The sequence below is a fragment of the Bos javanicus genome, chromosome 25, assembly GCF_032452875.1.
Source record: "Bos javanicus breed banteng chromosome 25, ARS-OSU_banteng_1.0, whole genome shotgun sequence".
NCBI classification, from domain to species: domain Eukaryota; kingdom Metazoa; phylum Chordata; class Mammalia; order Artiodactyla; family Bovidae; genus Bos; species Bos javanicus.
This window is the reverse complement of record NC_083892.1, coordinates 2,955,710-2,983,143: the sequence shown is the minus strand read 5'-3', so window position 1 is coordinate 2,983,143 and position 27,434 is coordinate 2,955,710. Positions and strand designations below refer to the sequence as shown.

The 27,434-nt window shown below is 54.4% G+C and overlaps 2 protein-coding genes across 7 annotated transcripts in view; both read left to right on the top strand.

Annotated features, from left to right (window-relative positions):
- The first annotated feature begins 18 nt into the window (after positions 1–18).
- On the top strand, positions 19–19,010 carry SLX4 (SLX4 structure-specific endonuclease subunit). Of its 3 annotated transcripts, none has more exons than XM_061401011.1 (16): positions 19–102; positions 2,023–2,160; positions 2,276–3,092; positions 4,488–4,709; positions 6,466–6,655; positions 7,493–7,705; positions 8,132–8,340; positions 8,452–8,768; positions 9,279–9,513; positions 9,888–9,976; positions 10,819–10,965; positions 11,819–11,988; positions 12,807–15,013; positions 16,583–16,685; positions 17,248–17,664; positions 18,120–19,010. In XM_061401011.1, the coding sequence occupies exons 3-16, from the start codon at positions 2,747–2,749 to the stop codon at positions 18,514–18,516; spliced, it is 5,262 nt and encodes a 1,753-aa protein (XP_061256995.1). In that variant the 5' UTR covers positions 19–102; positions 2,023–2,160; positions 2,276–2,746; the 3' UTR covers positions 18,517–19,010. The 3 variants fall into 3 exon arrangements, with proteins under 3 accessions (XP_061256995.1, XP_061256996.1, XP_061256997.1); XM_061401012.1 differs by having other exon boundaries at positions 95–481; XM_061401013.1 differs by lacking the exons at positions 19–102; positions 2,023–2,160; positions 2,276–3,092 and having other exon boundaries at positions 4,494–4,709; positions 16,586–16,685.
- A 3,063-nt stretch (positions 19,011–22,073) lies between these two features.
- NLRC3 (NLR family CARD domain containing 3) overlaps positions 22,074–27,434 on the top strand; it is a 28,064-nt gene continuing 22,703 nt past the window's right edge. For 2 of the 4 annotated variants that reach the window (XM_061401000.1, XM_061400996.1), the window contains exon 1: positions 22,074–22,404. The gene's annotated coding sequence lies outside the window, so the exon portion shown is untranslated. The remainder of the gene's footprint in view (positions 22,405–27,434) is intronic. The other 2 variants (XM_061401001.1, XM_061400997.1) reach the window with 1 other exon arrangement.

Genomic DNA, 27,434 nt, shown 5'->3' with positions numbered 1-27,434 from the left:
CGAGCCTCCAGGATCCCTCTGCGCCCGCGCAGCCGCAATTATCCGCCGCGCATGCGCAGGGGCTTGGGTCGCCGTTGAGAAGGTGCTGCGGCCGCGCCAGAGGTAGGAGGAGTCGGGCTTCGGGGCCGGGAGTCTGCACCGGGGAGAGGAGGTCCTGCCGCCTCAGGCCTTTCTCGCTCTTCTGAGAGAAAAGAGCCTTTCTCGCCCGCCCCCAGCCGCGGTTAGAGGCAGGAGCCGGGCTTAGGTAGAGGGGGCCAGGGCTGTCTGAACGTAAGATGGGTGGGGGGATCCGGATACCCATGGGTCACGGCCCGGGCGTCCGACTGGCGATCGGAATTCGCCATCTGCCTTTGTAGCCACCAAAGTCCTTGGCAGCCCTTCCCCAGGTGGCAACCCGGGTGTCACCGGGTTAGGGGAGGCGGGGGGTCCGCCCCTCACCTGCCCATTCATTCTTTCCGCGTCTGCAGTGAGCCCTGCCGCGGTAGGTACCAAGCTGGGTAGGCAGAGTCCCCGGGCCTCTGGGAGTTGCCGTCTCGTTCGGATCCGTTACTCCTTAGCAAATACCGATAGAGCGCCTATGGTAGATACACTGTTTTAGACTAATACCGGCAGAGATGTCGCGACTCAGGGCGGTGTGGAGGCTGGAGTTTGCTCCAGCTACCACGTCCAACAGTTTGCTTGGCTTGACGTTCCAGGCACTCAGACACGCATCTCTGCTTCTCTGTGCAGCCTTCGCTCCCACCACTTTCTCTGGTGCTCCCGATCGTACCAAACTCAACAGATTACCGTTAAGTCAGGCACCTTGTCAGCCAAAGAGAATACAAAATGAGTGCGTGCCCTCGTGAAGTTTTGAGCTTAGTAGGGGACACAAAACAAGCTACTGAATAAAAATATAAGAGCTAATGCCCTGGAACCACACTGCCTGGATTTGATCTCAGCCTGCCTCTTGAAAGGCTGTGTGAACTTGAGCCAGTTTCTCATTCTTGTGCTTGGTTCCTTGCTGTAAAGAAGGGGTGTCAATAGGTCCTACCTAGTAGAGTTGTTGTAAATATTAAACTAGTTAGACTTGTAAAGCACTTGGGATGGCTGCCTGCACAGTAAGCATTCAATAAATCTATTACATGTGATTATAACATGATAAACGCCACTGTGAAAACAGTGTGTGATGATAGAAGATAAATGGGAGTGGAGAGGATTCAATTAGATAAAGACTGAGAAAACAAGCTTCTCTAAGGAGATGGAAGATGAAAATGAGCCAGCCATGCAAAGTAGATTTTAGGTGTGTGTGTCTGCCCCACTCTGGAAAACTAGATGATTAATGGATTACCTGGACCGTGGAAACTGCCTTATGGTATCTGAAATGAACACTACCATGGGGTTATTCAGTTTTGATTTTCAAAACTCCACTAAACTGTGCCAGTATAAATAATCATGCCAGTAAGGCCCAGCCTTTGCACGTGGGCAGCATTCTGGTCACGTGAGTTAGGAGAGTTGCTGGGGTGAGAATAGAGAAAAGTGACCTTTTTCTGATTTGGAAAAATTGGTTCTGTCAATGAAGGATGAGCCTGCTGTATTCCTGTCTTTGATTTCTTCCTGAGAGTTCAAGTGCACATTCCCTCTTTCTCTCTCTTATTATATTGCTTGCTCATAGAGCCTCTGAGACCTGAAGGCCTTGGACCAGAGATCGTTTTTCTGGATTCAGGGACCATCTTGATTCTGTGGTGACCGCTCTTCATGGGATTCATTCCCCAGACTCTGGTTACTCTTCCAAGATGCATACATTTTTCTGCCCATGGAAAAACATGCTTTGACAAGTCTTTAGGTCCCTCTCCCCTGTTGCTTTGTGGTAACCTGTAGGATGATTAGTTTGTGTTAACCAGGCTATAGCTGAGTATTTGACAGGGGTATTGTTACCCTGAAGACTTTTCCCATACTCCACATGCTCTTGTACCTTCCTGGGAGAAATGACATAAAATGACAATATCTATCTAATTACACTTAAATGCTTTTGGTTTTTCTCAGGTGAAAACTTAAATGGACCACATGTGCTTTATCACCATGGAGATCCTGGGGAATCACCTGAGCACCAGGGCCACATGTATTCTCTCTGGGAGGCGTCTACTGGACAACAGACCCTCTCAGATGTGAACTTTAATAAAGGTAAGCTTTCAGTGTGCTGAACAAAGGTTCAGTTTGAAGAAAGACACTTTAAAAAATTTATTTATTTATCTTTCTTGGCTGTGCTGGGTCCTCACCATTCTTGGACTTTCTCTAGTTGCAGTGAGCCGGAGCTGCTCTTCATTGCGGTGCATGGGCATCTCATTGTGGTGGCTTCTGTTATTCCAGAACACAGGCTCTGGGCTCACGGGCTTCAGTAGTCACTGCACGTGGGCTCAGTAGTTGTGGCCCACGGGCCAAGTTGCTCTGCAGCACGTGGGATCTTCCCAGACTGGGAATCAAACCCATGTCCCCTGCATTGGCAGGTGGATTCTTATCTACTGGACCACCGGGAAGTCCAAGAAAGACATTTGACATCATTATGGAGGGAGGGAACAGTACATCCTGCTCAACTGTGCAAACTCTCCAGGTACTACAGTGAGAAGCAGCGAGGAATCATAATGAAGCTTCCAGTGTGAATGAGGCCTGGCCAGGCTCACACTTGGGTTCACTCTCTCACCTGTGCACATGCCCCCATATCGACCCTCACTTCTCCGAAGACCAGCCTGAAAGCCTTCAAACCCATCAGATGATGGATGAGTCAGATGATGACTTTCAGGAACTCTGTGCCAGCTTTTTCCAAAGGGTGAAAAAGAATGGTCCCAAGGAAGTGTCAAAGGAAAAGAAGACACAAAAGGCCTCCAATGGCACCCATATAAGAAGCAAACCAAAAAGGACCAAACCAACGGCTTCTAAGAGCAAAACTCCGCAAGGCGCCACTGAGAGGAAAACTTGCCCTGGCGGCCCGGTCCCGCGGACTCAAAAGCACAGGGCACCCAAGAGGCCAAAGACTGAACCAGCTCCCCCTGAAAACACCGAGGGAGGTGTACACACTTCTGCTGTACTCCAGGATAGCGCATGGAGCACCCAGACAGGTAACCAGTCAGAACCTCTGCCAGAGAGGACACCAGAGGTGATTTGCACCATTTTAAACCAAGGATCAGAAAACTTTCTGAAAGCTAGTAAGTTTCTTTGGCTTCGCCGGCCATACAGTCTCTGTCCCAAATTACTTCTTAGACGATGTATAATTGAATGGGCTGTGTTCCAGCAAAACTTCATTTACAAAAATAGGCAGCCTGCCCAAGACCATAGTTTGCTGATTCTTGTTTTAAACAAAAGTCATTAAGAAAAAATTCATTACCCTTGTATGAATTCTCTACATGATATATTTGGGGCCATCTGCTCTTTCATTTTCCTGTTAACGTTTACATCATGCAGTTAACGTGAGTTTGTGTTGTTTTTTTTTTTTTCATGAACATAAAAATAATGCTACTTCTCTCATTTTCTTGGGTTCATTCCAAAGTGGGTAAGTTGCAATGGGTAAGCCAATTTGCTTAGGCTGCTGAGAAGGTAGAAGGCATATGCCATGTGGGTTTGAGTCCCAGGAGAATCTTCTTGTCCTTCCTATCTCTTCCAAACACCTTTTATTCTTCTCTGTTTATTTGTTTAAAGCAACTTGCTTACCCTGCTGCCCTGGTGTATTAAACCACATGCTTAACATACATTCTTCATGCAGAACTAAAAACCAGCCTTGCGTATATAATACAGCACAAGATCTTTGGACTCCTGAATTCTGTTTCTAAATTTTTCTCACCATCACTTCCTGATCTTAAATAATGTTTTTTACCTATGTGGTCAGCATGACCTCCCCAGTGTAGTGGTGGTAAAGCCTTAGCTCACAGAGACTGTTGTAAGGCTTCATTAATGTTGCCAAAATGTTATTGGTCTTTCACGCGCCTTTGAGAGTATAGTGAAAGCTATGCTTGGTTTCCCCCAGAACACTGCACTGCTCCCCCCAAAAACATACCTGTGAGGGTGACATGCAGCATCAGGGGCTGCATGGATCCCCCCAGAGGTCATCTTCAGACACCAAGTTAAAGGAGAACTTCTGACATAGAAAGATATGTGTTTGTCATTAATAACTCTTTAGTAACAGCTTTATAGAGATACAATTCACATTCTATAAAATTGACCCCTTTCAAGTGGACGGTTCAGTGACTTTATTCACAGAGTTGTGCAGCCATCCCCACCACTTAATTTTAGAACATGTTTATCACCTCAGAAATGTGCCCCCTCCCATCACAGATACATATGGCAGGGGTATTTTTATCACCGCAAACAGTGAGGCTACCAAAAAACAATCAGTACTTTAGAGTTACACCTAATGTAGTCAGTAAAGGACCCCTTTGAAATCGGAGGCCTTTGGAACTAGCAGAACCTTCGGTTTCTCCTGCTAGAACTGACGCTGTGAATGTTCTCCTCCTTGCCAGAGGCCGCCGTGGACAGCCTCTTGCAGCCACCTCCCTCCTGTCTGACTGCAACGGCGCCAAGTCCCTCCAAACCCAGGGCAGCAGAGCTGGTGCTCCAGCGAATGCAGCAGTTCAAGAGAGCAGACCCCGAGCGCTTAAAACATGCTTCCGAAGGCTGCTCGCTCGAGGCTGCACCTGAAGAAAATGTCCCAAAGGGCCCTCAAGATGTGATGGCGGCGAACGGTATGAAGGAAGCGCTGTCTTCCCAACAGGGATGATGTTGGGGCAAAGGGGTCAGGAAGGAGCCTGCCTTCTCAGCCAGGGATGGGCCTTCTGCCCCATGCTCTGCGTTTGCCACTCTGGCCAGAGAAAAGAGGGTCCCCTGGGTCATTTCTCACTTAGCTTCTTTGAGAAGGTACCACTTCCTCTTTTTTCATTTTGACTTATTAGAAAAATTTTCTCATTCAAAAGAGTCAGAAAAACATATTACAATGAAATCTCTATGCCCTCAACCTAGATTTAACAAACAGTGGACATTCTGCCACACCTCTTTTGTCTCTATAAATGGACACTACTTCCGTACTGTCAGAAAGCAAGTCCCAGACATCATGATGCTTCACGCCTAGACTCTCCTACATAACCACAATTCCATAAACACACGTGATTCCAGAACACTGCCTGCTGTCCAGTGCACATTCAGATTTCCCCGGCTGCCCCAAGGACCGCTTCTGTAGCGAACTCTTCCTGAACAGGGATTCGTCACACGCTGCTTATAGCCGTGGCTCAGTAGTCTCTCTGGTCTAGACTCTATAACAGTCTCTTATCTTGTCCTTGTTTTTTGTGATACTGACTTCTTAAAAAATCCAGGACAATTGTCTTTTAAAACTCCCCACTTTCTGGATTTGCTGGTTTCTGCCTCATGTCATGTAACCCCTTCCTGCAGGGAAGTGCCATATGCTGCATGTTGTACCACCCCAGGAGACTCGTACTGTCCATGGTGCTTTATCCCCTAAACAGCAGGAATCCTCATCCCTGGTGAAAATACACAAAAGGAAAAGAAATAGGGAGAAAGTATTGACAGAGCTACAGCCAGTAAATCCGTAGTTTCCCAGTATTTACTTGCAGGTTTCACCTCAGGACTGCTGAGCCTTCTTGGGCTACCCCAAAGGCCCACGCAGGTGACGCAGTGATGTGGCATCAGTCCTTGGTCCACAGGGCACCAAGGGGTGCAGAGGGGTCACTCAGCCAGTGCATGAGCCCAGCCCCTGCCCTGCATGTGACTGAGTTGTTTCCATCAGTCTTCACATCATACCCAGTAATCATCAGGAGAGATAAACCATTGCTTTGTTTAAAAAAGTACTGGACCAAAATGAAGTATGGTGCTTTTCTGGCTCTGTTCTCAGGGCACATCCCGTGTGGGTGCCAAGGGCCTGCTCCAGCAACATCAGGTATAACAGGGCCACAGCAGTGGGCACGGCTGCCTTGGGCACCATCCCAAGATTAGAATCAGTCCATCCTCTGGTCTGATGCCAAGAAAAACCAAGAGCAGCATTCGACTCTGACCTGGAAGGGCAAGAAAAAGTCAGAGCCGTAGGAGAGGTTGAGCTTTAAAGAGGAAAGCTAGGATTCATTGGAGTAGGAGCCTTACAATCCTGGGATGCCCAGGGTTGCCACTTTAGCAGAAATGGGAAACAAAAGGCAAGTTCTTCAGGGCTCTGATGCTCAGAGAGTGGTCCTGGACCAGCCACAGTGGCCTCACCTGGAAGTTGGCCAAAATGCAGAGTCTCAGGCTCCACCTAGCCCCCCAGAGTGCCAGCCTCCTGACCTGCACTTTAACGAGCTTCCTGGGGGTCCTTGCACCTGTTAAAAGTTTAGGGAGTACCCTGCTTGGTGTCCGGTCTCCCCGGGCTGGGTCTGGGCTCCTCACACCCCACCCAGTGTCCTTGCTCCGCGAGGTCCAAGGACGAGCTGGTCCTCATGGGTCCTTGTGTCTCCGCAGGGTATGGGCGCCCTGTCCCCACCACAGAAAGCGACACTGCAGTGGCCTTGGCCCTCCAGCAGGAGCTTGGGCAGGAACAGGCATCCACACCCGACGACAGCCTGGAGGAGACGGGGTTATTCTTTTGCCAGATCTGTCAGAAGAACCTCTCAGCCATGAATGTGACACGGAGGCAGCAGCACGTGAACCGGTAGGAGCAGCTCCGCCGTCACCTGTCTGTGCTCACCTCGCCCATAGGTGTGACCAGCTTCAAGGCTCCTGTGGAATCTCCAGGGCTCCAGGGGGGGATCTTGAGATTAGTACTTCAGTATCAGGGTTGGTCCAGCCTTGCTTTTTTTTTTTTAAACAGCTTGAGAGAGAATTTGTGTAGCATACAATTCAGGCATTTAAAGTGAACAGTGCAATCGGGTTTACTTAGCGCATTCAGAGTTGTGCAGCCGTCACCACAGTTAGCCCCAGACCCATGAAGCAGGCGCCCCATCTCCCTCTGTTCCTCAGCCCCTGGCAGCCACTCACCTGCCTTCTGTCTCTGGAGACTTGCCTGTTCCAGACATAAGTGGACTCACAGCCTGCGGCCTTTCGTGTCTGGCTTCTTTCACTTGCCATCCACGCTGCGCTGTCTCCGTGCTTCCCTCCTTTTTATGGTTTGATGATATTCTACTGTGTGGATAGACCGCATCTTGTTCATCCATTCATCCACGGGTGGACATCTGTCTCCACCTTTTGGGTTCTGTGAATAGAGCTACTGTGAACACACTTTTCATGTATTTGCTTGAGTATCTATTTTCGGTTGCTGGGTCATATGCTGATTCTAGTGACTCTGTGTTTAATATATCCTTGCTTTCCTCAGGCACCTTTGCTCACAGAAACCTAAATGCAGTGTCTGGAGGCTGACTGCAGGCTGTGGGGAGGGACCAGCTTGTGGGGGCAGCAAGCCTTGGCCCACAGCACGACCATGCTGACCTGAGCCCTGTCTGCAATCACGTGGCCAGGGAAGGGTGGTCCCACCTTTGCCGTCTTCTTCCAGGTGCTTGGATGAGGCTGAAAAGGCGCTGAGTTTCCCCACGCCTCTGATCCCTGAGTGCCCCATCTGCGGTAAGCCATTCCTCACCCTGAAGAGCAGAATCAGTCACCTGAAACAGTGTGCGGTGAAGATGGAGGTCGGCCCGCAGCTCCTGCTCCAGGCTGTGCGCCTGCAGGGGGCTCAGCCCGCGGGCGCCTCGGGCACTCCGGCACCCAGGTAAGTCAAAGGAAGAGGAAGAGAGATCAAAGTATGTTGATTTTTTTTAAAAAAAGAAAAAGGCCTTTTGTAGTGGTGGAGGACAACAGAGCGCTGATTCTGGAGATGAAACGGTTCAGAAGGAAACTGGGCACAGTCTCCACAGGGACCGGGAGGGGACAGCGCTCCGTCCTCAGAGGCTCTTGAACCGACCAGCTGGCATGGACTGGTTTCCACGAGTCCTTCGTGAGATCCTCCTGTCCCTAACAGTTTGAGCACACAAAGTGCTGATCCTTCTGTATGTTGAATCCATGTTTACCCCTTTCCTCTCACTCCCCCCCACAGAGGAGAAGGGGTCCAGCCCTCCCGGGATGAGTGGGGACCCTCAGAGCAGGAACTGCTCACCCCTCTAGCCTCACTCACCTTTCGGTCTGGCTGCCATTTAAGCCTCAGCGATGGAGCTGGCTGTCTGAAGCGGAAGGGAGCCACCACCAAGAAGGAGCCACGGAAGAGGCGGAAGGTCACTGAGCCCGAGGAGCCCTCCGAGGACCTGCTGGTGGCCACAGCTCTGTCCCGCTCGGAGACGGAGCAGAAGGCGGTGCCGGCAGCGCTCAGGCTGGGGAACACTTTTGCAGAGAGGACAAGGCTAGGAGCAGGTGCGGCAGCTGAGTGGGGTGCTGAGAAGCCTGGCTGCAGGCAGCTGCCGAAGCTTCCCCTGGGGTCCCCAGTGGGAGGAGGACTCTATGCTGCTTCTGTTTTTTCTCCAGAGAAGAAGACCCGCAAGAAGAAAGCCCCCACGACCCCACCACAGCTGTTAGTCCAGGACGCAGAGACCACGGGCCGGCAAATAGAGGACCGCGTGGCCCAGCTCCTGTCGGAGGAGGTGGAGCCGTCCAGCACGCCGCCGCTCCCCACCAGCAGGATTCTAGAGGAAGAGCTGGCCAGGGGCAGCTGGGCCCTGCGACCGCCCGGGGGGGCGCAGAACCTGCTGTGGGAGGCCAGTGCCCTGACCGGGGCTGGGGCCCTGGAGTCCTTCTACACGGCCAGCCTGGTGCCTCCCCTGGTGCCGCAGTGGCCCGCCAAGGTGTGCTCCCTTCCAGTGGGGCAGGTGGGCTCAGGGGGAGAGGGTGGAGGCTCCGGCTGCGGCACCAAGCGTGGAGGGGAGGAAACCGAGGACCGTGGTGTGGAGTCTATTGTGTTGTCTTTGCAACAACCAGACGGTTCACACAGTAGGAACAGGGAGGCCCACAGGTTTCCAAATGTGTTAAGATTCTGGAGAGTTCAGAATGCAGGGTCCCAGGTCCAACCCTGGACTGGTATAATCTGCCTGTGATGGGACCCAGGAACAAGACAGGCCTGTGTACAGGTGTGGAATCAGCACTCACCTGCTTGAAGCAATTTAGATGCCACTAGGAGGGCGGGGGCCCCTTTTGTGGATGCGAAGGCCCCAGGCGTGGCCCCTGCCAAGACAGGTGCCTGCTGACAGGGATAACGGCGACAAGCTTCCCAAGTGGCTCTGGCTGGGGCTCGCTCCCCAAGGACCCTCAAGGTGGTGGAGGCCACATGCTCACTCTGGCTCACCTACTTCTTTCAGGGTCTCACACAGGAGCCCACGCGGCTGCCACAGCCACTCAAGCCGCCAGAACTGAGTGTGGGAACACCCCCTTCTGCCCCCCGCACCCACCCCGTGGGCCACAGCCTCCGGAGCCCAGCACCCTCTGCCAGCCAGAGGGAGCGCCAAGCGCTGCAGGATCTGCTGGAGCTGGCGGGAGAGGGGTTGCCCGCCAGCCCGTGCAGCAGGGACCTGGCCGGCTCAGGAGGGGCTGCAGGTGAGACCCCGACCCTCAGGGCCTCCCTGCCCCGGTACCAGGGCCTCGATGGCCGCTTGGGTCCATAGGCCTGGTTCACCCTGTCTGGCGGGAGGAGGTGGTCTCTCTGGGTGCTTTCCTTTCTCCTCAAAGGTGAATGTGACTCAGGCGAGTCTGTCAGTTTTCCTCCAGCTTTGACTGAGGACAGAGCCTTCACCAGAGCAAGTGGTCGTGAGGGTTGATTTTGGCTTTCTCTCCCGAGTACAACTCTGTTGGGCAGGGGTGGCGGTGCAGGTGGCCTTTGGGCAGTTTGCCTCCCATGACGACGTCCTCGGGTCAGCTGGATGATGCTCTTTCCCAGGTGGTTGATGATTTTAACCTGCAAATCCTTTCAGGGATGGACTTGTCACTCGGTGGCCTTCCACTGACTGGGTTTGTCCTGCCAGCCAAGGAGAAGTACCCGGAAGAGGGCGGCCAGGCTTCGGTGAGCATGTCTGGTTCTGCTCGCAGCTCCGTGGTCATGGCTGCAATGCTTGTTGTATGTTCAGTGCGGCCGGCTCCCAGCCAGCCTCCAGGCCCCTGCAGAGCCCACGGGCACCCCTTGACGGCCTCTAAGCTGAGCCAGGTTCTGTCCCTTCCGTTGTTGAACCCCAGGGGCACCTCAATAGCCCGGCCCTGGGAGCCTACTCTGTCCTGGGGCCCAGGGAGCACCCTTGCTCTGTGAGGGTGCTTCATCCAGCCAACGGGACTGACCAACTGACTCGTGAAAGTCCTGGAGGCCTCCAGCTAACAGTTCATGTTCTGTACTGGTGACTTTCTGGGTTAGAAACTGGGTTTTCCTTAGAGAAGGTGTCATCCCATGAGCACATTGGTATCAGCCAAGCGCTTGTCACCAAGTTCTCCCTGGGACGTCAGAGAAGGGACATGGACTCCTCCCAGCCGTCCCCACAACTCCTTGGGCTCAGGTCCCACCTGTCACATCCAGCTGGGCTGGTGGCTTCCTCACGGAGACCTAGCAGCTGCTGACGCTGCCACCGCATCCTGGTGAGGCCGTCACCCATGCCTCTCCACACGCCAGGCCTCTGTCTCCATGGAGACGGGCCTCCTTTCTAGGCCAGGGAATTGGGTGTGACAGAGAACTTGAGAAAGGACTGGGTCTTGCTCTTCCCTGTCTCTGAGGGCCTGAAGGTAACTTCAGGGTGGAGCCCGACGTTGGACCTTGTGAGGCAGGAGGCCCTGACTGGCTGCCTGCGCCCCGTTTGTTGGGCACCTGCACGGTTCGGGGGCCCACAGGTGGGAGTGGCCACTCTCCCCCTCTCCTTTCAGCTCGCCCTTGGTTTGCTGGTGGCCGACTTCAGTGCCATGGTCAACAACCCTCACCTGAGCGACATCCAGTTTCAGATAGACAGTGGGGAGGTGCTCTATGCCCACAAGTTTGTGCTCTACGCCCGATGCCCACTTCTCATGCAGCATGTAAGTGCGTGGCCAGGCGGCCTGCTCCCCCTTTGCTCTTTTCCCTCCTCCCTCCCCTCCCTCTCACCCCTCTTCCCCCCACCCTCCCCTCTGTCCCCAGCCTCTCCCTCCGTCTTCTGCCCCTTTCCTCCCCACACCCCCACTCTCCACCCACTGCCTCTGACCTGTTCTTCCTCTGATGCCATCAAGGTTGTGCTTCCCTGGAGAAGACAGGTCTGAGTCAAGAAGTGCTATGAGGAGATAAGCTCAGGGTTGGGAAACATCAGATTCCTTGTTCCATTGAATAAAAATCCTGTTTTCCCCAGAACTGTTTCCTTTTCCTCTGTTTACAGATCAGGAAAGTCTTATAATCACCTTCTGTTTTTTTCTGCCATGCCATGTGGCTTGAAGAATCTTAAATTCCCCAACCAGGGATTGAACCCTCGCCCTTGGCAGTGAGAGTGTGAAGTCCTAACCACTGGATCACCAGGGAAGTCCCTAACTGACCTCTTTAAGGCTGAGCTGCTATGACATTTCTGTGTTGTCACGTCTTGACTTGAACGTGTCGTGGACTTGAACATGGTGTCACAGAATCCCGGAAACTGCTGTCAGTCTCGTCAGAAAGTTCTAGTGCCTTTGATAGGCTTGTCAACAGAGGACTAACTGGCTCCTTAAGCCTCTATCGCTGACTTGACTTTGGAAACAGACAAGTTTTGTGCCCTAACTTGCAGAATTCCTGGTCAGCTAAATGGAGCGACTCTGGCTAATGCCCATCCTAGGCCGAGATCCGAGGCGCCCAGACCTCCTGAGGCCTGTTTTGCCCCAGGTCACGGCTGTCCCGTCAGTAACTCTTCCATGTGCATCTGTCCCTCAGATAAACAGTGAAGCCTTCCTGGCCGAAGAGGATGGTGACCTGAGGCGCCAGCGCGTGCTGCTGCGTGATGTCAGCGCCGAGGCCGCCCAGGCGTTCCTGCATTACCTCTATGCCGCCGACACCGTCCTGACTCCCCAGCTGGCCGCTGACCTGCGCTCTCTGGCCCAGAGGTCCGGGCTGTTCTTTCCACTTATTCTCGTTTTTTGACAGTAACCGACAGGGATTATCTGGTTGATGGCCCATGAGAGATCAGGGCTGAGTCCTTCCTGTACCTTTTAATCCCAAGTTTATGGCCAGTGGTGACCTTGAACAGGGTGTACTGACCAAGATTCTGGCCGCAGGGAACACTTGGAGGGGAGCCCAGTGGCTTTCACTCTCTGGGAGTCACGAGGGGGTGGTCTCAGCCCCCCCCCCCCAGCCCTGCCACCCTCGGTGGTTCCGCCACCAGAGCTGCCCAATGGCCACCCCTCCAAGTCCCAGAAGGCTGACATCAGCAGGATGCTTGCTCTGACGCCCCTGACACTGCAGCTGCCTGGTCTCTCCACCCCCGTGTCCTGCTTCCACCTCTGGGCTGGAACCTGGGGAGGGGCGGGCTTGGCCCCCGGCGTCTCCGAGGTGCCGATGAGATGGCAGAGCACCAGGCAGGCCGGCGCACGTGTCCGGGCTAACCCGAACTGGCCTGGGCGTCCCCGTGTGTGTGTCCCGGTGCTTTGGGTCCGGTCATAGAACCACCCAGCCCCGCGGTCCCCTCTCAGCCCACGCTCAGGCTGCACAGCGGGGCTAGCGGGCCCTCCCCAAACGCTGTTTCTAGAGCTGAGTGGCCTGGGGCATTGCTGGGCGTGGACATGGGCACTGTCTCTGCAGGGGAGTGGGGAAGGGCCGGGGAGAGTCATGGCCGTCCCGCCCGCGAGGACTCCTGCCCCAAGCCTCCTGAGCCAGGGCGCTGCCTCTGCACAGGGGGTGGTGACGCATGGCTTTCCTGTTGCAGGTTTGGGGTGAGTGAGCTTGTTGACCTGTGCGAACAAGTGCCCTTTGTGATGGATGCAGAAGGTGGACAGGGAAAGGAGCAGGAAGACAACGCTGACGGCAGAGCGGAGACTTTCCGAGAGCTCCTGCACTTTGTGTGGCTGGGTGAGGGGGAGGGAGCAAAGGACCTGCTGATGCCTGAGGGCCACGAAGAAGACAGAGAAAAGGTCAACGAGGAGGAGATGGAAGAAATTTATGAATTCGCGGCTACTCAGCGAAAGCTGCTCCAGGGGGAGAAAGCTCCAGAGCCAGAGGGAGAAGCCGACCTGCTCGGGGAGGACGGTCCAGTTTTGGGGGAAATCCTCACAAGTGAACAGGATAAAGAACAGCCAGAAAATGCAGAGCAGGTGGAATCATCCGAAGGAGGAGATGAGACCCCGGCCAAATGGGGAAACACGAGACAGTCCACACTCCTGCCCCCCAGCAACCGGGCTTTGAACGGGGGAGAGAAAGCAGAGGCCCCAGAGGGAGCACTGGCTCCTCCCTGCTCCTCCAGCCCCACCCAGGGCCGGGCAGAGAGGCAGGAAAGCGCCCCTCTGTGCTCAGCTGATGATGATAACATTCAACAGCCTTTTTCGTCACCTCAAGCTGGATACCCTGAACTCTCCCGGGTGACGAGCGATTGGGAAGAAGGAAACAGGACCATCCAAGAAAGGGAGGTAGAGGGCTTCCATCCCCCTGTCTACCAGCAGGCACCCCCCTCACGCTCACGCTTCTTCCCACCGCAGCCCCATCAAGGCCGGAGTCCTCTCCAGACACGTCCCCACCCTCGTTGCCCCAGTGACCTGTCCCCACCGATACCCCAGTTACAGGGCACAGCTTCCAGCATGGCCTCCCAGAACTCATCACCGAAGCCAAAGAGAGCCAGGCGCCTTCCCTTATCGTGTGAGGACCCAGGCCAGAAAGACAAGGAATGTAGTTCCACACTGGAACGAAGAGGTAAAGGGGTCCTGATCTTCTCAGAAAAATCTCCACCCATGGATCTAACCCGGTCAGGACCTGGCCACCGGAGCTCCAGGCCTGAGACCTCTTCCTGCAGTGTGAACAGAGAAGACGAGGTGATCCTGTTACTGGATTCAGATGAAGAGCTGGAGCTGGAGCAAACCAAAGCAAAGTCATTTCTGAACAGTCCCTTAGAAGACAAGAAAGTTCTGGAAGTCAGTGCCAAGTCCTCTGAACTGTTTTCCATCATCGACCTCGACGCGGAGCAGGAGCCTCCCCAAAGCCCACCAGGAAGCCGGGCCCGGCTGCCGCAGGAAGTGGAGGGGCGGCTGGGGGCCAGCACTGACGACAGCACCACAGACACCTCGTGGCTCGTGCCCGCCACCCCGCTGGCCAGCAGGAGCTGCGACTGCTCCTCACAGACCCAGATCACAGGCCTCGGGGCCAGGCCACCAGCAGACCCGCTGGCCACGCCCAAGCCCAGGGCCCTGTTAGAGAACAGGGACGAACCCGAAGCCACAAGTAAGTTTTCCGTCATTGTACCCCAGACGTCGTCCCCACACCTGGGCCCCGCCCCTCCTGGAGGCTCTGACGGGAGAAGGCAGGCCTGCAGCAGCCCATCCAGCCCCCGCCGCAGATGCCGCCCATGTGCTTCTCCTCTGGCTCCCCGGCCCATCTTAGGAGGCCTCGCCAACCTCCCTGGGCAGCTCCCGAGGTGCCTGCCTCCTGCCCGGAGCCCGGTGGCTCAGGCTCCCGTGAGTGAAGTGGTGGAGGTGGAGGACAGTGAGGACGAGCAGGAGGCAGCCTCCCAACAGGCGAGTAGCAGCCCCCTGCTGGACGGCGACCCCCCGATTCCAGCTGAGGACTGGTGCTGGCACATGGAGCCCCTCTCACCGATCCCCATTGACCACCTGAACCTCGAGCGGACAGGCCCCTTGAGCACCAGCAGCCCCAGCAGCAGGGCAGAGGGCGCCCCAGACAGCAGGGACTGCCGCTCCCCGGCACTGCTGGGCACCACCCCCATCCGAGGGAGCTACACTGGCCGGAGGAAGTCTCAAGAGAAGTCCTCTGGGGCCGGCTCCCCTAGGAGCCACCGGCAGAGCTTTCTGAACTCAGCTCTGTGGGATGACTGGAACGAAGAAGATCAGAGGTCCTCAGAGGCTCCTCCTCTGCCCCAGACGCCGCGCACAGATGGAGCCCAGAGGACACACAAGTTACAGACACCACGTGAGTATTAGGAGGGTGTTTGTCTCTGTTTCAACACTAAGGGGCATGAAGAGTCATAATGACAGCGAGGGGCGGCCAGCCCTCCCCTTGCCTGCCTGACCTCCATGGTTAGGGAGGAAAGGCCTGCTGTCAAAACACACACTTGTTAAGCTAGTAAGTGGGGGAGTCCTAAAGCTGCCTGGATCCTGCGCTCACCTGGGCACCTGTTAAGGACCCCTGTCTGTGGCCCCACTCCAGAAGACCTCACCAGCGCTTCAGGGAGACTGTGACGAGCCTCTCAGGTTTATCTTAAGAGCAGACACATGTGGCTCCTCAAATAGTCAAACAGTTGCCATAAGCACCGGGTCACTGCACTCCAACGTTCAAAGACTTGAGATCGGGACTCAAACACATCCTGCACACTCATGTTCACAGCAGCACTATTCACAACAGCCAAAGAGTAGGAACAGTGCAAGTGTCCATGAGCTGATAAGTGAATAAAAGGCGGTCCATCCCGACAGTGGAGTCTTCCTCAGCCATACAGAGCTCTGACACAGGCTACAACATGGACGAACCGTGAAAACACGGTGCTCAGGGAGAGAAGCCAGACACAAAAGGCCACGCCGTATGACTCCACTTACATGAACTGCCCCGATGGACAGGTCCACAGAGACCGAAAGTAGATGAGTGATCGCCAGGGGCAGTGGGGGTGGAGAAAGGGGACAGACCGGCATGGAGCTTGCTCTGGGGAATGAAATGTTTTAGAACAAGAAAGAGGTGGGGGCTGCACAACGCTGTGAATGGTCTGAGTGCTGCTGAAAGGTTCATGTGAAAAGCTACATGACTTTCATCTCAAAAGAAGACTAGGCCAGGTTCCGCCCCGGAGCTGCTGCTTCAGGAGATCTGGGCTGTGACCAAGAATTTGTATTTCTAACAGGTGCCCAGGTGGCGTGTGAGAACCACTTCGGGAGACTTGAGACCAGGGTGTGTTAGAATCTGAGGGGAGATTCACGGGGGTGACAGACTCTCTGAAGTTATATAAAGAACCTTGTGCATTTTTCAGGAGACAGAGCCTGTTGTTTTCATTGGTGTCTCAAAGGGCTCCATGCTCATAAAAAGGATAAGAACCGAAGTCCAGATGTACCTAAATTGTCCCTAAGTTGTCTTTTAAATATTGATTAAAAAAAAAAAACACAGCATTACTAAGATGTTATTCGCATACCATAAAATTCACCCTTTCAAATGTACAATTCAGTACTTTTAATACAATATTCTACAACTGTCCGATTTCCAGGATCACCTGAAAATAAATCCTGTCCCCATAAGCAGTCACCCCACTGCCCCTTCAGCCCAACCCCTGGCCCCCACTTACCCGCCTTTGAGCCCCTAGCAGCATCAGCACCGCGGAGCCCTGGCCTTCCCCGGGTGCCATGTGATGCTTCTTGATGGAAAGACAGGATGCCAGAGTCAAGTGGGGAAGGGTGGACATCACCACTCTCCCAGAGCGAGGGCAGCTCGAGCAAAGTGGGTGACACTTCTAGAGTCAGAAGAGGCCCTCCTACTGAAACGTGTTTCTTTTGTTCTGTCCAGAAGGTGCTGATCGGAAGAAGAACTTGCCCCCAAAAGTGCCCATAACCCCAATGCCAAGGTACTCTATCATGGAGACTCCAGTGCTGAAGAAAGAGCTGGACAGGTCGGTGTCCTTCTGGAAAGCTTGTTCCGAGCAGACCCTCCCCCCAATGTGTGTCCAGGCTCAGCTAAGTGGGGAACAAGAGGGTCTGCTGTGGGGGTCCGCTCTGGGCTCTGGTGGCAGGAGCCTCTGGCTGGTGGGGACTATGCATGACTCCTGGCTCTTCACCTACTGTTCCCCATGTGACTCAGGGCTGAGAAACATGCTCCTCCAGGTCACCCACTGGGGACAGGCCTCCACGTGCCACGTGGGTGGGAATGGGACTCTTGCCTTAACGGTCTGAGGATGGGGACCCGGTTTTTTAAAAGAACATCACAATTATCACATTCCAGTGAATTCCACTGTTCACCCTGGGCCCCTGGGAGGTCCTTGCTACCCCACCACTCACAACTCAGAGTGTGGTCCTTCTGGAATATTCCTGAGTCTGCTCTGTGGGTATTCAGGATGGATACTGAGCTCTGAATGCTTATGAGTCAGGCATTTAAGATTCAAGTACACAAAGCCACCAGTTTAATTTGTTGTTAACTGTTTGCTCTTTCTGAAGTGCACTTGTTTCCCCATTCAGGTTTGGGGTCCGCCCTCTGCCCAAACGCCAGATGGTCCTGAAACTGAAGGAGATATTCCAGTACACTCACCAGACTCTGGAGTCAGACTCCGAGGACGAGGGCCAGTCCTCACAGCTGCCCTTGGAGGCTCCCTGCAGCCAGACCTACACCACCCAGACCTCTAAGGCTTCAAGGGCAGCTGGCCACACCCAGCTGGAGGCTCCTCCTGGCCGCGTTCCCCAGAGGTCAAAGGGACCTGCCAAGACCAAGGGCCCCCAACATCACAAGCAGCAGCCTGGTGGCAGCATCTCTGCCCTGAGCATGTCACCAGCCAAGGAGGAGCCTTTGGACCCTGGTGGGGACGCCCAGCTCCCGGCCTCGCAGGAGTCCACAGCCACCTCTGTGGACAGCGGGGACAGCTGCTGCAGCTCACAGAGGTAACCGCATGAGAACATAGCCAGTGTTCGTAAGCCCTCTGACCCTGAGCCTTGAGAGCTGGCATAAGCGAGGCTTGACGGCCGACACTCAGAAATCCCAGTGGCCTTCTGGCTTTGGACGACAGGAGACTGCGGTGGGGTTAAAGGTCAACCCCCTGGGCCTCCCAGGCAGACCTCTGGGGCTCCCACACGCTCGCCCACAGGTGGGGCCAGCCTAGTGCGGCTGCCCTCGGCATGAGATCCGGGCTGAGGGTGTGGTCCCGCTCAGGCCAGCAGTTACAGTGCCAAGGACATAGCAGCCTGGGGCTTCCTGCCGCCCCAGGGTCGTCCCTGCCACATGCCAGGCTCGCAGGGGATGCAGGCACACACACTCCTGCCCGCAAAGAGGCTCCTGGTCGTGGGGTGGAGGTGGAAAGAAGGGGTGTTGCAAGGTGTTACTGTCTGGTGCTTTTCAGCTCATCCTGTGAGTTTGGAGCAGCCTTGGAGTCTGTGGGAGAAGAGGCGGGCGAGGAGGCGATCAGCGCCTCTCAGGCGGCTGTCCGGGCAGCGGCCACAGAGGAGGCTGTGCAGCGTTATATCCGCTCCCAGCCGGCCCTCTACCGCAAGGTCCTGCTATACCAGCCCCTCGAGCTGGCGCAGCTGCAGGCTGAGCTGAAGCAGCAGGGCATCCACATGGCCTCGGGGAAGCTGCTGGACTTCCTGGACACTCAGTGCATCACCTTCACCACGGCCGCCACCCGCAAGGAGAAGCTTGCAGCCCGCGGCAAGAGACGGCAGCCCGTGGGCAAGAAGAGGGGCAGAGCCTGCAGGCCCGCCCCTCCCTCCTCAGCCCCGGCTGTCAGCAGCCTGTGAGGGCCTACGGCCCCTGTCCATCCACAGGCCAGGCCCCCACGGTGCTTCTGGGTCTTCTGACCACACTCTCCCTCTATGAGTGACTGCTCTGGAACAGCCTGCTTTCAATATCCTGGAATATCCTCAGAGTGGTCTGCTGGATTTAGGGCCCAGCCGCCCCCCTCCATTGGTGCCCACTGTTTGTCTCCATGTGTGTCAGGAGGGGTGATGGGCGACTGCCAGCTGCCAGGGTGAGGCCTGAGTCGGGCGTGTCATCCCCTCTGTCCACCAGTTACAGGTGTCCGTGTCCTGAGACAGGCGGCAGGTTGAGCCTGCCCCTGCCGTCTTCCTTCTCAGTCCTCGGGCCTCCACCAGCAGATCGACTGTCCACAGGCTCCAGGTGCTCCAGGTGCTATCCTGCCCAGACACCTGTCATTGTCACCAGCAGTCTCCAAACTGAACAGTCCCGAAGACCAGCACAGCGTGTGAGCCCCCAAATAAACAGTTCTTTGTTACCTGGTTTTGCCAGTACGTGTGGTAGCTGTGGAACACAGGTGAGGGCCAAAAAAGAAGAAAAGTTTGGTCTCTACGTCCTTGTGAATGTCTCGTCTGTTTCAAGTACAGTGCAGTTCATTTTATATGATGTGCAATAAAAACATAAAGGCTTTACTGAAAGCTTCTAGACGCCACACTCCAGTAACGGGCTGTGGGAGGGGGGCCCCAGCACCCCCACACGTTGTCTGCATCTCTGGGGCACCCAAGCCTGCTGGTTATTACTAATAGAGGTTTGTTCCCTCACGCACACGCTGCCCACCCACACGCCCTCAATCAAGAGTCCTCAGCAGGCGCTGAGCTCTGCCCTCTATGCTCCCCCGCTGGTTTGTTAACTGCAGGCTCGGGCCACCCACCTGCAGGGTCCGTCCCCCTGGGCCCTGTGGAGAAGTGGGAACAGGCCGGCACCTCCGGTCACCTCCACCTCTGGTGGAGGCTGTGAGGGTCAGTGCTTGGGGGGCCCAAAGGGACAGCTTCCCGGAAGAGGGGTTTGTGAGCTGGGCCTCAGCGGCCTGCAGCGTTTGGGGAGGTGAAATGGGGCTTCCTGAACATGTGTTATGTGTCCTAATCCGTGACCAGGCAGAGGAGGACCCGGCCTTCCCCGTGTCTGCTGCTTGGGGGTGGGCGACAGGAGAGAAGCCGGGGCTCAGATCCCCGCTTGATCAGACCGAAGAAGCTACCATGTGTTTCCTGGATGAAGGGCTTGAGGCCTCCTCCCCTGTGGGCTGTGTTAGGGGAACGAGATGAAGTCAGGCAGGAGGGAGCTGACCAGGTCCTCACCTGGGTCGCTGGCTAGCTGGGAAACCCTGCGGCTTCAGGTGCACAGTCCAGGGTCGGGGATGGGGATCCTGGGAGCCTCCCTCCTCAGACGGCATCCCGACTCCCATAACACTACCAACTCCAGGTGGATAAGGAGGCATTGGGGGAGAGATTACAGTTGATAAAAAGCCACCAGCTGGTGAAGCCAGGGAAGGTGGGCCTGGGGGCCAAAGACCCTGAAGACCCTGGCCTGTGCAGTCTGGCCGGGGCATCCCTGGAGGCCAGCAGGAGTCAGCAGTGGGCCTGTCCAGGCTCAAGGCACAGCCTGAACTGAGTGCAGAGCATGGAAAGGCGGTTAAACCAGCTACTACATCCTGTAGGAAAGACCACTACATCCAGATAGTCGGTGGCGCCTGGGACAGCATGACTGAAAGAATTAAACCCAAATCAGGCATGAGGGACTAGGTCCAGCTAACTGGCTGAAAAGGAGCCAGTGATGAAGAGCTGTCGTCTCCCACCGCCCACAGGGAGCCGAGGCCCAGCTGGCCAGGGCACAGGAAGGACGCACACTGAGCTCCAGGCAGCGGAACGTTTGCCCATCGGAGGAAACGACGGGACGCCCACGCTGCACTGTGATGTGATCTCCCGGGTGGGTTCCACTTCCTGTGGCCTGGACTCGGCCTGGACAGGGCCACTCACAGCAGTCGAAGGAGGCCCACAGCCCAGCTCGAGCCGGGCCCAGGCAAGGGGGCCCCGGGGGCCTGCACAGCCCCAGAGAGGCCCCTGCACAGCCCCAGAGAGGCCCCTGCAGGCAGGAAGCCTCAGGCTGTGGGCAAGCTAGGAGGGGCCCGTCCAGTGGACCTCAACTCCGGGTGGATGGAAAGTCCCAGAGTGAAAACCACCATGGGATACACCCACCCCAAACACACGAACACCCCCAGGAGAGCCGGGAGAGGGCCTCAAACTTGTCAGAGCGGCCCGTGGAGGCAGCCTGGGGTCTGGCCCTGCCGGCCACGGGCCATCCCTTCGGGGGTGGGTGGGGGATGGGGGAGGGAAGTCGCAGGGCAGTGCCTACTTGAGGTGATCCCAAGATCCCCACAGAGGATGCTGTTTCCGCCCGCGCTCAGGATCCTTAGTGGTGGAGGGAGGAGCAGAGCAGCCTCCCGGCCTCGGCCGCGTGACTGCGGTTCCCAGGCCCCTGCGGTTCCCACATCCTGTGGGCGCCTGCTCTCAGACACCTGGGCTGCACCGCCGGACGAGGCTGCAGCCGCCAGTCTGCACTCTGCCTGCCTGCACCCCAGGGGCTCCTCGAGGGCAGCCTCTGTGTGTCCCCCCAGCACCCAGCCCGCACGTAAGAGGGAGGGAGAGACGGGAAGCTGGCCAGGAGGGTGACCCTGTACGAAGCACTTCCGATCTGCCGCCCTGGTTCCCCTCTCCCCTCCATCACCCACGCAGCTCTTGACAACGCATGCCCCCTCCCACCTCCCCTCACACACAACCTGCTGCAGGCATCTGAGCCTACCACCCTCCTGCTCTGCAACCATCGCTGGCTCCCACCTGCTCGCAGAGGGAAGCTGAGGCCCCCCTCCTGTCACTCTGCCCCCACATCATCACCTGCTGCTGTCGGTGGCTTCCCATGGAGTGGTTTGCTCCCTGTCTGTCACCAGAGGATGTCCTATATTTCTCCTCCTTTGTAACTTTTCTCACGTTCACGCTGGGCTGTGTCCTTCCCCATCGAGGCAGCACGTGTGCTGAGGTCCACCTCCAGGGGCCTGAGTGAACCACCACAGCCTGGTGTTTCAGGCGCAGCTGACCTGCCTCGGGGACAGGAAGACACTGCGGGGCGCGGCTGAGGCAAAGGTGCCTGCTGGGTGCTAGAGAGAGGAAAGTGGGTGAGGCTGGGGGAGGAGGGGTGACCGTGCAGCCCAGGGCAGGACACAGCTCCAGCCCTGGCCAGTCGGCTGCCTGCCGTGCGGCCTTGGGCAAATCACTGAACGCCCCACACGCGCCTCGTTCCCTACCCCCATCACCATTCCCCAAAGGCAAAGGTCTGCTGATGTGAGCCTGTCTCCTCTGTAGCCTTGGCTGGACCACTTTCCCCTGAGCATCAGGTCCGCAGGGGCACTTGGTCCTCGGAAGAAGCCTTGGCAGCAACCCCTGCCTCTGGCTTTCGGGGTGATGACGAAGCCAGAGAGCTGGCCAGAGGCAGCCACAGCTCACTCATTTGTCTGTGAAGCTTGTTGGCTTTTGAAATGAGACAGGAAGGAGGGTTGAGGTGGAGCCCGGCACAGGAAGAGGTGAGGAGCCCCGGCTGCAGTGACAGCTGGTGGGCTCAGGGGAGTGCAGGAGCTGGCGGGCCGCATCCCCGCTGCCCTGCACAGTCAGCAGCCCCCGATCCATCTGTACAGGGATCACTCCCACCCTGGACAGATTCTGTCGGCTGAGGGGCCCGGCTGACCGGCCGCAGAGATTTCCAGGACATCCTGCCCTCCACCCAGCTGCCTCTGTCCACTGGAGCAAGGCGGAGCCCAGAAGTGCCAGGATGGAGCAACCCCAGTCCCCCAGTCTCGGCCTTCCTGGGGAAATGAGGCCCGGGAGGTAAGTCGAGTGCAGGATGGGGGAGGAAGAGGAGACAGCTGACAGGAAGGACCATGACTCTTAAGGCCTGAGCTGCCCTGCGGAGGGCTGGCTGGGGCAGCCCCGTGAAGGTGTCCCTGCGGGTGCCGGGAGCTGCTGGGCAGGACGAGATCACAGTGTGGATAAACAAACACATGCCCAAGGGCAGCCCACCATGGGCGAAGGGGACAAAGCCCAGCTCCCCAGGTACCAACGACAGGACGCCGGGAGGAGCAGGAAGTAGCCGGAAAGCGCTGCAGATAGGCAGAGGTGATGCTGAGCAGGGCAGCCTGTGGTTAAGCTTGAAATCAGCGGACCTTGGCCCCATCCGGGCAGCCCTCTTCCTCCCTTAAGATGGAGGGGACAACACCAGACCTGCCCAGTGTCCTGAGGACCCAGGAAGGTGGTGCAGGGGGGTGGGATTGGTTACCCAGAGCCTGCTTCCTAAATGTCGCCTTCATGTTGGGTGAGCAGCCTGCAGGGGCCTCACCCAGCCGCGCCCACGGATGGAGACGAGGCTTATCATTCTGAGACGGACAGACTCCTTCTCAGAAGAGGCGCCATGGAGCAGGTCCAGAGTGGCTGTTGGCCTGGGGTCCTCTCCCATGGCCAGTATCCTGGGCCCGAGGCTTCCTCCCTGTCCTCTCAGTGTAGACCCCTACTTCCCCAAGCCCTGGAGCTCACCTTTAGTCACTGCAGGCCATCCTGCAGAGAACACCCCTCAGCAGCCACTGCTGCTGGCCCCGGGAGGTTCTGGGAGTGGGGTGGTTCCTGGGCCACCTGCTCGGCTCCCCTCCTCTGTTGTTACTGGCCCAAGGGTGGAAGCCAGGTTGCGGGGGGCTCTTATCCGAGAAAGGGTGCCAGATGACAGAACAGTCTATTAATTGTGAATCTCAGATTAAACAATGAGGTGGTTTTTTCTTTTAAAGTTTAAGTATGTCCCAAGTATTACACAACATATACTAAAAGAATTATCTGGGGACTTCCCTGGAGGTCCAGTGGTTAAGACTCTGTGTTCCCAATACAGGGGCACAGGTTTGATCCCTGGTCAGGGAACTAAGATCCTGCATGCTGCACGGTGCAGCCAAACCACCCCCCCAAAAAATTGAAAAGAATTACTTGTTTACCTGAAATTAAAATTTCACTAGGTGTCCTGTATCTTAATTTGATAAATCTGGCAACCGTAGGCAAGTGGGGCAAGAAGGATGGGTGTCTGATGAGGGAGTATCTGCTCTGGTGCCGGTGGCTAATGGGACCCAGAGTTGGGGAGCTCACCTCCCCACTTTCCCAGGCACACGCGGCTGGCCTCTTCCTCCCCGCTCACTCCTGCCTGCTGCCTTCTTCGTCACTTGCCTAACCACTCTCTGGCCCAGGGGTTCTCCATTCTGGCTGCTCATTAGAATCATCCAAGCAGCTTTACCACACGTCCACGTAGGGGCCCTACACTAAACCAGTGAAGTCTCTGTGTGGCCGGACTAAGCAGTGGCTTTTCTAAAACAGTGCTGCAGAGAATGGCCATGTAATCCAGCCACCCCACTTCTGGGTGGACACACGGAAGAGCTGAAAGCAGGACCTTGAACTGCTAATCTGCCCTCCCTTGTTCACAGCAGCATCGCTCACAAGAGCCAAAAACTGGAAACAACCAGTGTGTGCCTATGGGTGGAGGCCTGAACCAAATGTGGTCCATCCATAAAATGGAATATGATACAGCCTTAAAAAGGAAAGACATTCTAACACACATTACAACATGGATGAGCCTGGAAAACATTATGCTCAGTGAAAGGGGCCAAATATACTGCGTGATCCCACTTACATGAGGAACCCAGAGTCATCAGATATACAGGAACAGAAGGTAGCCTGGTGGTGACCAGGGACTGGGGAAAGAGGGATGGGAGCCAGAGTCTCCATTGGGAAGATGAAAAAGTTCTAGAGGTGGATGATAGTGATGTTTCACAACACTGTAAATGTACCCAATGCCACTGAATAGAATGCTTAAAAATGGTTAAAATAGTAAATTTTATGTTATATACATTTTGGTGGTGGTGGTTTAGTCATTAAGTCATGTCTGACTCTTTGGGACCCCAGGCTTCTCTGTACATGGGATTTCCCAGGAAAGGATATCGGAGTGGGTTGCCATTTCCTTCTCCAGGGGATCTTCCTGACGCAGGAATCGAACCAGGGTCTCCAGCACTGTAGACGGTCTCCTGCATTGCAAACAGATTCCTTACCACTGAGCCACCAGGGTACACTTTACCACAATAAAAATTTTAAATTAAAAAAATATACAGTGCTCCAGACAATGTTCTAGAGGCAGTAAGCCTGGCCCTTCTTCCACATGGTCCTGCGTGCTCCTGGCCACCACCCAGTCCCCCCCAAGGCCGTCAGTTACCCGGTGAGCGCACCTGGACATCCAGTGCAGGGGGCTGTGTCCAACCTGGGCCACACCCTGACATCACACCGAGAGCAGGACGCAGGCCTGGGTGTCCCAGCTCGTGTAAGAAGAGGCGGCAGGAGCAATTCTTTGTTTTGGTTTGCGTACATTTGAACTTTTAGACAGCTGCTAGCATAGCCGTCTCTAAATTGAGGTATAACTTAGCCAGTAAAGTGCGCTTGGGGCTTCCCACGTGGCGCTAGTGGTAAAGAACCCACCTGCCGATGCAGGAGATATAAAAGACACTGGCTCGATCCCTGCGTCGGGGAAGAACCCCTGCAGGAGGGCATGGCAACCCACTCCAGTATTCTTGCCTGGAGAATCCCACGGACAGCGGGGCCTTGCAGGCTACAGCCCATAAGGTCACACAGAGTTCACGACTGACGCAACTTAAGCATGCACGCACAAAGTGAGCTCAGTGGAGTTTTACATATGTGTACACCTGTGTGTACTCTGCCCAAATTAATAGGTAGAGGTGTCCAGCAACTTTGACGGCTCCCTCACACCCCTGTCCAGTCAGAACCACCTCCAAGGGTGAGCACATGTTCACTTCTATCTTTTCAGATCAGTCTGGCCTGATTTTAAACCCCCTGCAAATGGAATCACAGAGGCTGTCTCTTTTGCATCAGATTTCTTTCTCTCACAATGTCTGTGCGAGTCAGCCATGTTGTTGAGGATATCAGTAGCTTATTCTTCTTCTTTATTATGTAGGATTTCATTATATGAATGTTCAAAAAAAACCTCATCCTTTTGTTGGTGGACATTGGTTGTTTCCATTTTGGGGGGACTTTATGGACAAAGCTGCTATAAATGTTCTGATCTGTGGTTTGGTGGACATAAGCACTCATTTCTCTTGGGTTTATACCTCAGGGGGAAATTACTGGGTCATAGAAATATGCTTATTTAACCTTATTACTAACAAATATTTTTCCAGAGTGATCTTAAGTTGCATTTCTCTAATGACTTCTGATATTCTCTTCTGTGACATTCTTCAAGTTTTCGGCTCATTTTATCGTTGGATTTTTGTTTCTTACTGATTAATTAATGTGTTTGGGATGTCGTGTCCAAGTCAGAGGTTTGCTTTCTCGCCCTTTTAATTATGTCTTCTAACAAACAGATATTCCTGATTTTATTTCATTCAGAGATTCCTGAATCCCAAAACACTGCTCTTTTCTTTCATGCTTAGTGCATCTTATGATCTGTTTAATCTTTACCTAGGCCAAGTTCATAAAGATGTTTTCCCGTGTTTTTTCTAAGGCTTGACTATGTCAGCATTCACACTTAGATCTCTGATCCAGCTTAAATTAATGTTTTGTGTATGGTGTGAGGTAGGGGTCATGGTTCCTTTTTCCCACATGAACATCCCATTAGCCAACACAGTTTAATGCAAAGACCACCCTTTGCCCACTGAACGGCAGTGGAGCCCCGTTATAAACCCAGTGATCATATATGACCAAGCGATCGTATATATGTGGGTCGGTTTCTAGACCCTCTATTCTACTGCACGGTCTATTTGTCTGCCCTTGTACCAATATCTATAGCTCTACACTAGGTTTTGTGCTTTTTTTTTAAGAGAAGTTTCTTAAAAAATTATTTGACTGTACTGGGTCTTTGTTGCTGTGCGCAGGCTTTCTCTAGTTGCAATGAACGGGGGCTACTCTCCAGTTGCGGTGGCTGGGCTTCTCACTGCTGGCTTCTCCTGGCTTGAGGGCTCAGTACTTGTGGTACATGGGTTCATCTCCCAGTGCTATGTGGGATCTTACCAGACCAGAGATGGAACCCATTTCCCCTGCACTGGCAGGTGGATTCTTAGCTACTGGATCACCAGGGAAGTCCCTACATGAAGTCTTGATACTGTGTACTGTGAGTCCTCAGGCTTTGTTCTTCTTCGAAATGATTTTGTCTATTTCAAGGTTTTCTGTTTATGTTTTACAATCAGTTTGCCTCTCTTCCCCCTCTCCAAAAAGCCTGCTGGGATTCTGATGGAGATGTCAATCTATTAATCTATTTGGGAAAGACAGACATCTTAATAATATTAAGTCTTTCAATCTATGAACATAGCAAATCCCTAATTTTAGGTCTTCTTACTTGTTTTATAGTTTTCAGTGTAGAGGTCATGAAAATTTTTTGCTAGATTTATTCTTATATATTGGATATTTTTATGGCATTTCAAATTTTTACTTTTGATTTGAGTGTTACTTAGTAAGTAGAAATATAACTGATCCCTTTCATGTATTGATCTTGTGTCCCGAAACCTGAAGTTCATATATTTGTTCTAACAATTCTATTGTAGATTCCTTTGGATTTTCAATATATATAATCATGTCAACTATGAATAGTGATCACATACATTTATCTTTTCCTTTTCTAATCTTGATGTCTTTTCTTTCTTTCATTTGCCCTATTGCACTAGCACCTACTTTATTAAAAAAAAAAAAGCAACCATCAACTAGGATAGGTTACCCCTGAGGAGTGGAAGTCAGGTTTATATTTTACTTACTTTTATGTTACTTATGTGATTTTAGTGTTTGCCTTTTATAATTCTATAAATGATATTTTTAAATGAGGGGAGAGCAGTACA

Excerpts from the sequence above, each read along its gene's own strand:
- SLX4 (XM_061401011.1), top strand. The coding sequence starts at position 2,747 with ATGATGGATGAGTCAGATGATGACTTTCAGGAACTCTGTGCCAGCTTT. Across the intron at positions 9,977-10,818 it reads AAGAGGGCGGCCAGGCTTCG|CTCGCCCTTGGTTTGCTGGT; the intron begins GTGAGCATGTCT and ends CTCTCCTTTCAG. Across the intron at positions 11,989-12,806 it reads CTGCGCTCTCTGGCCCAGAG|GTTTGGGGTGAGTGAGCTTG; the intron begins GTCCGGGCTGTT and ends TTCCTGTTGCAG.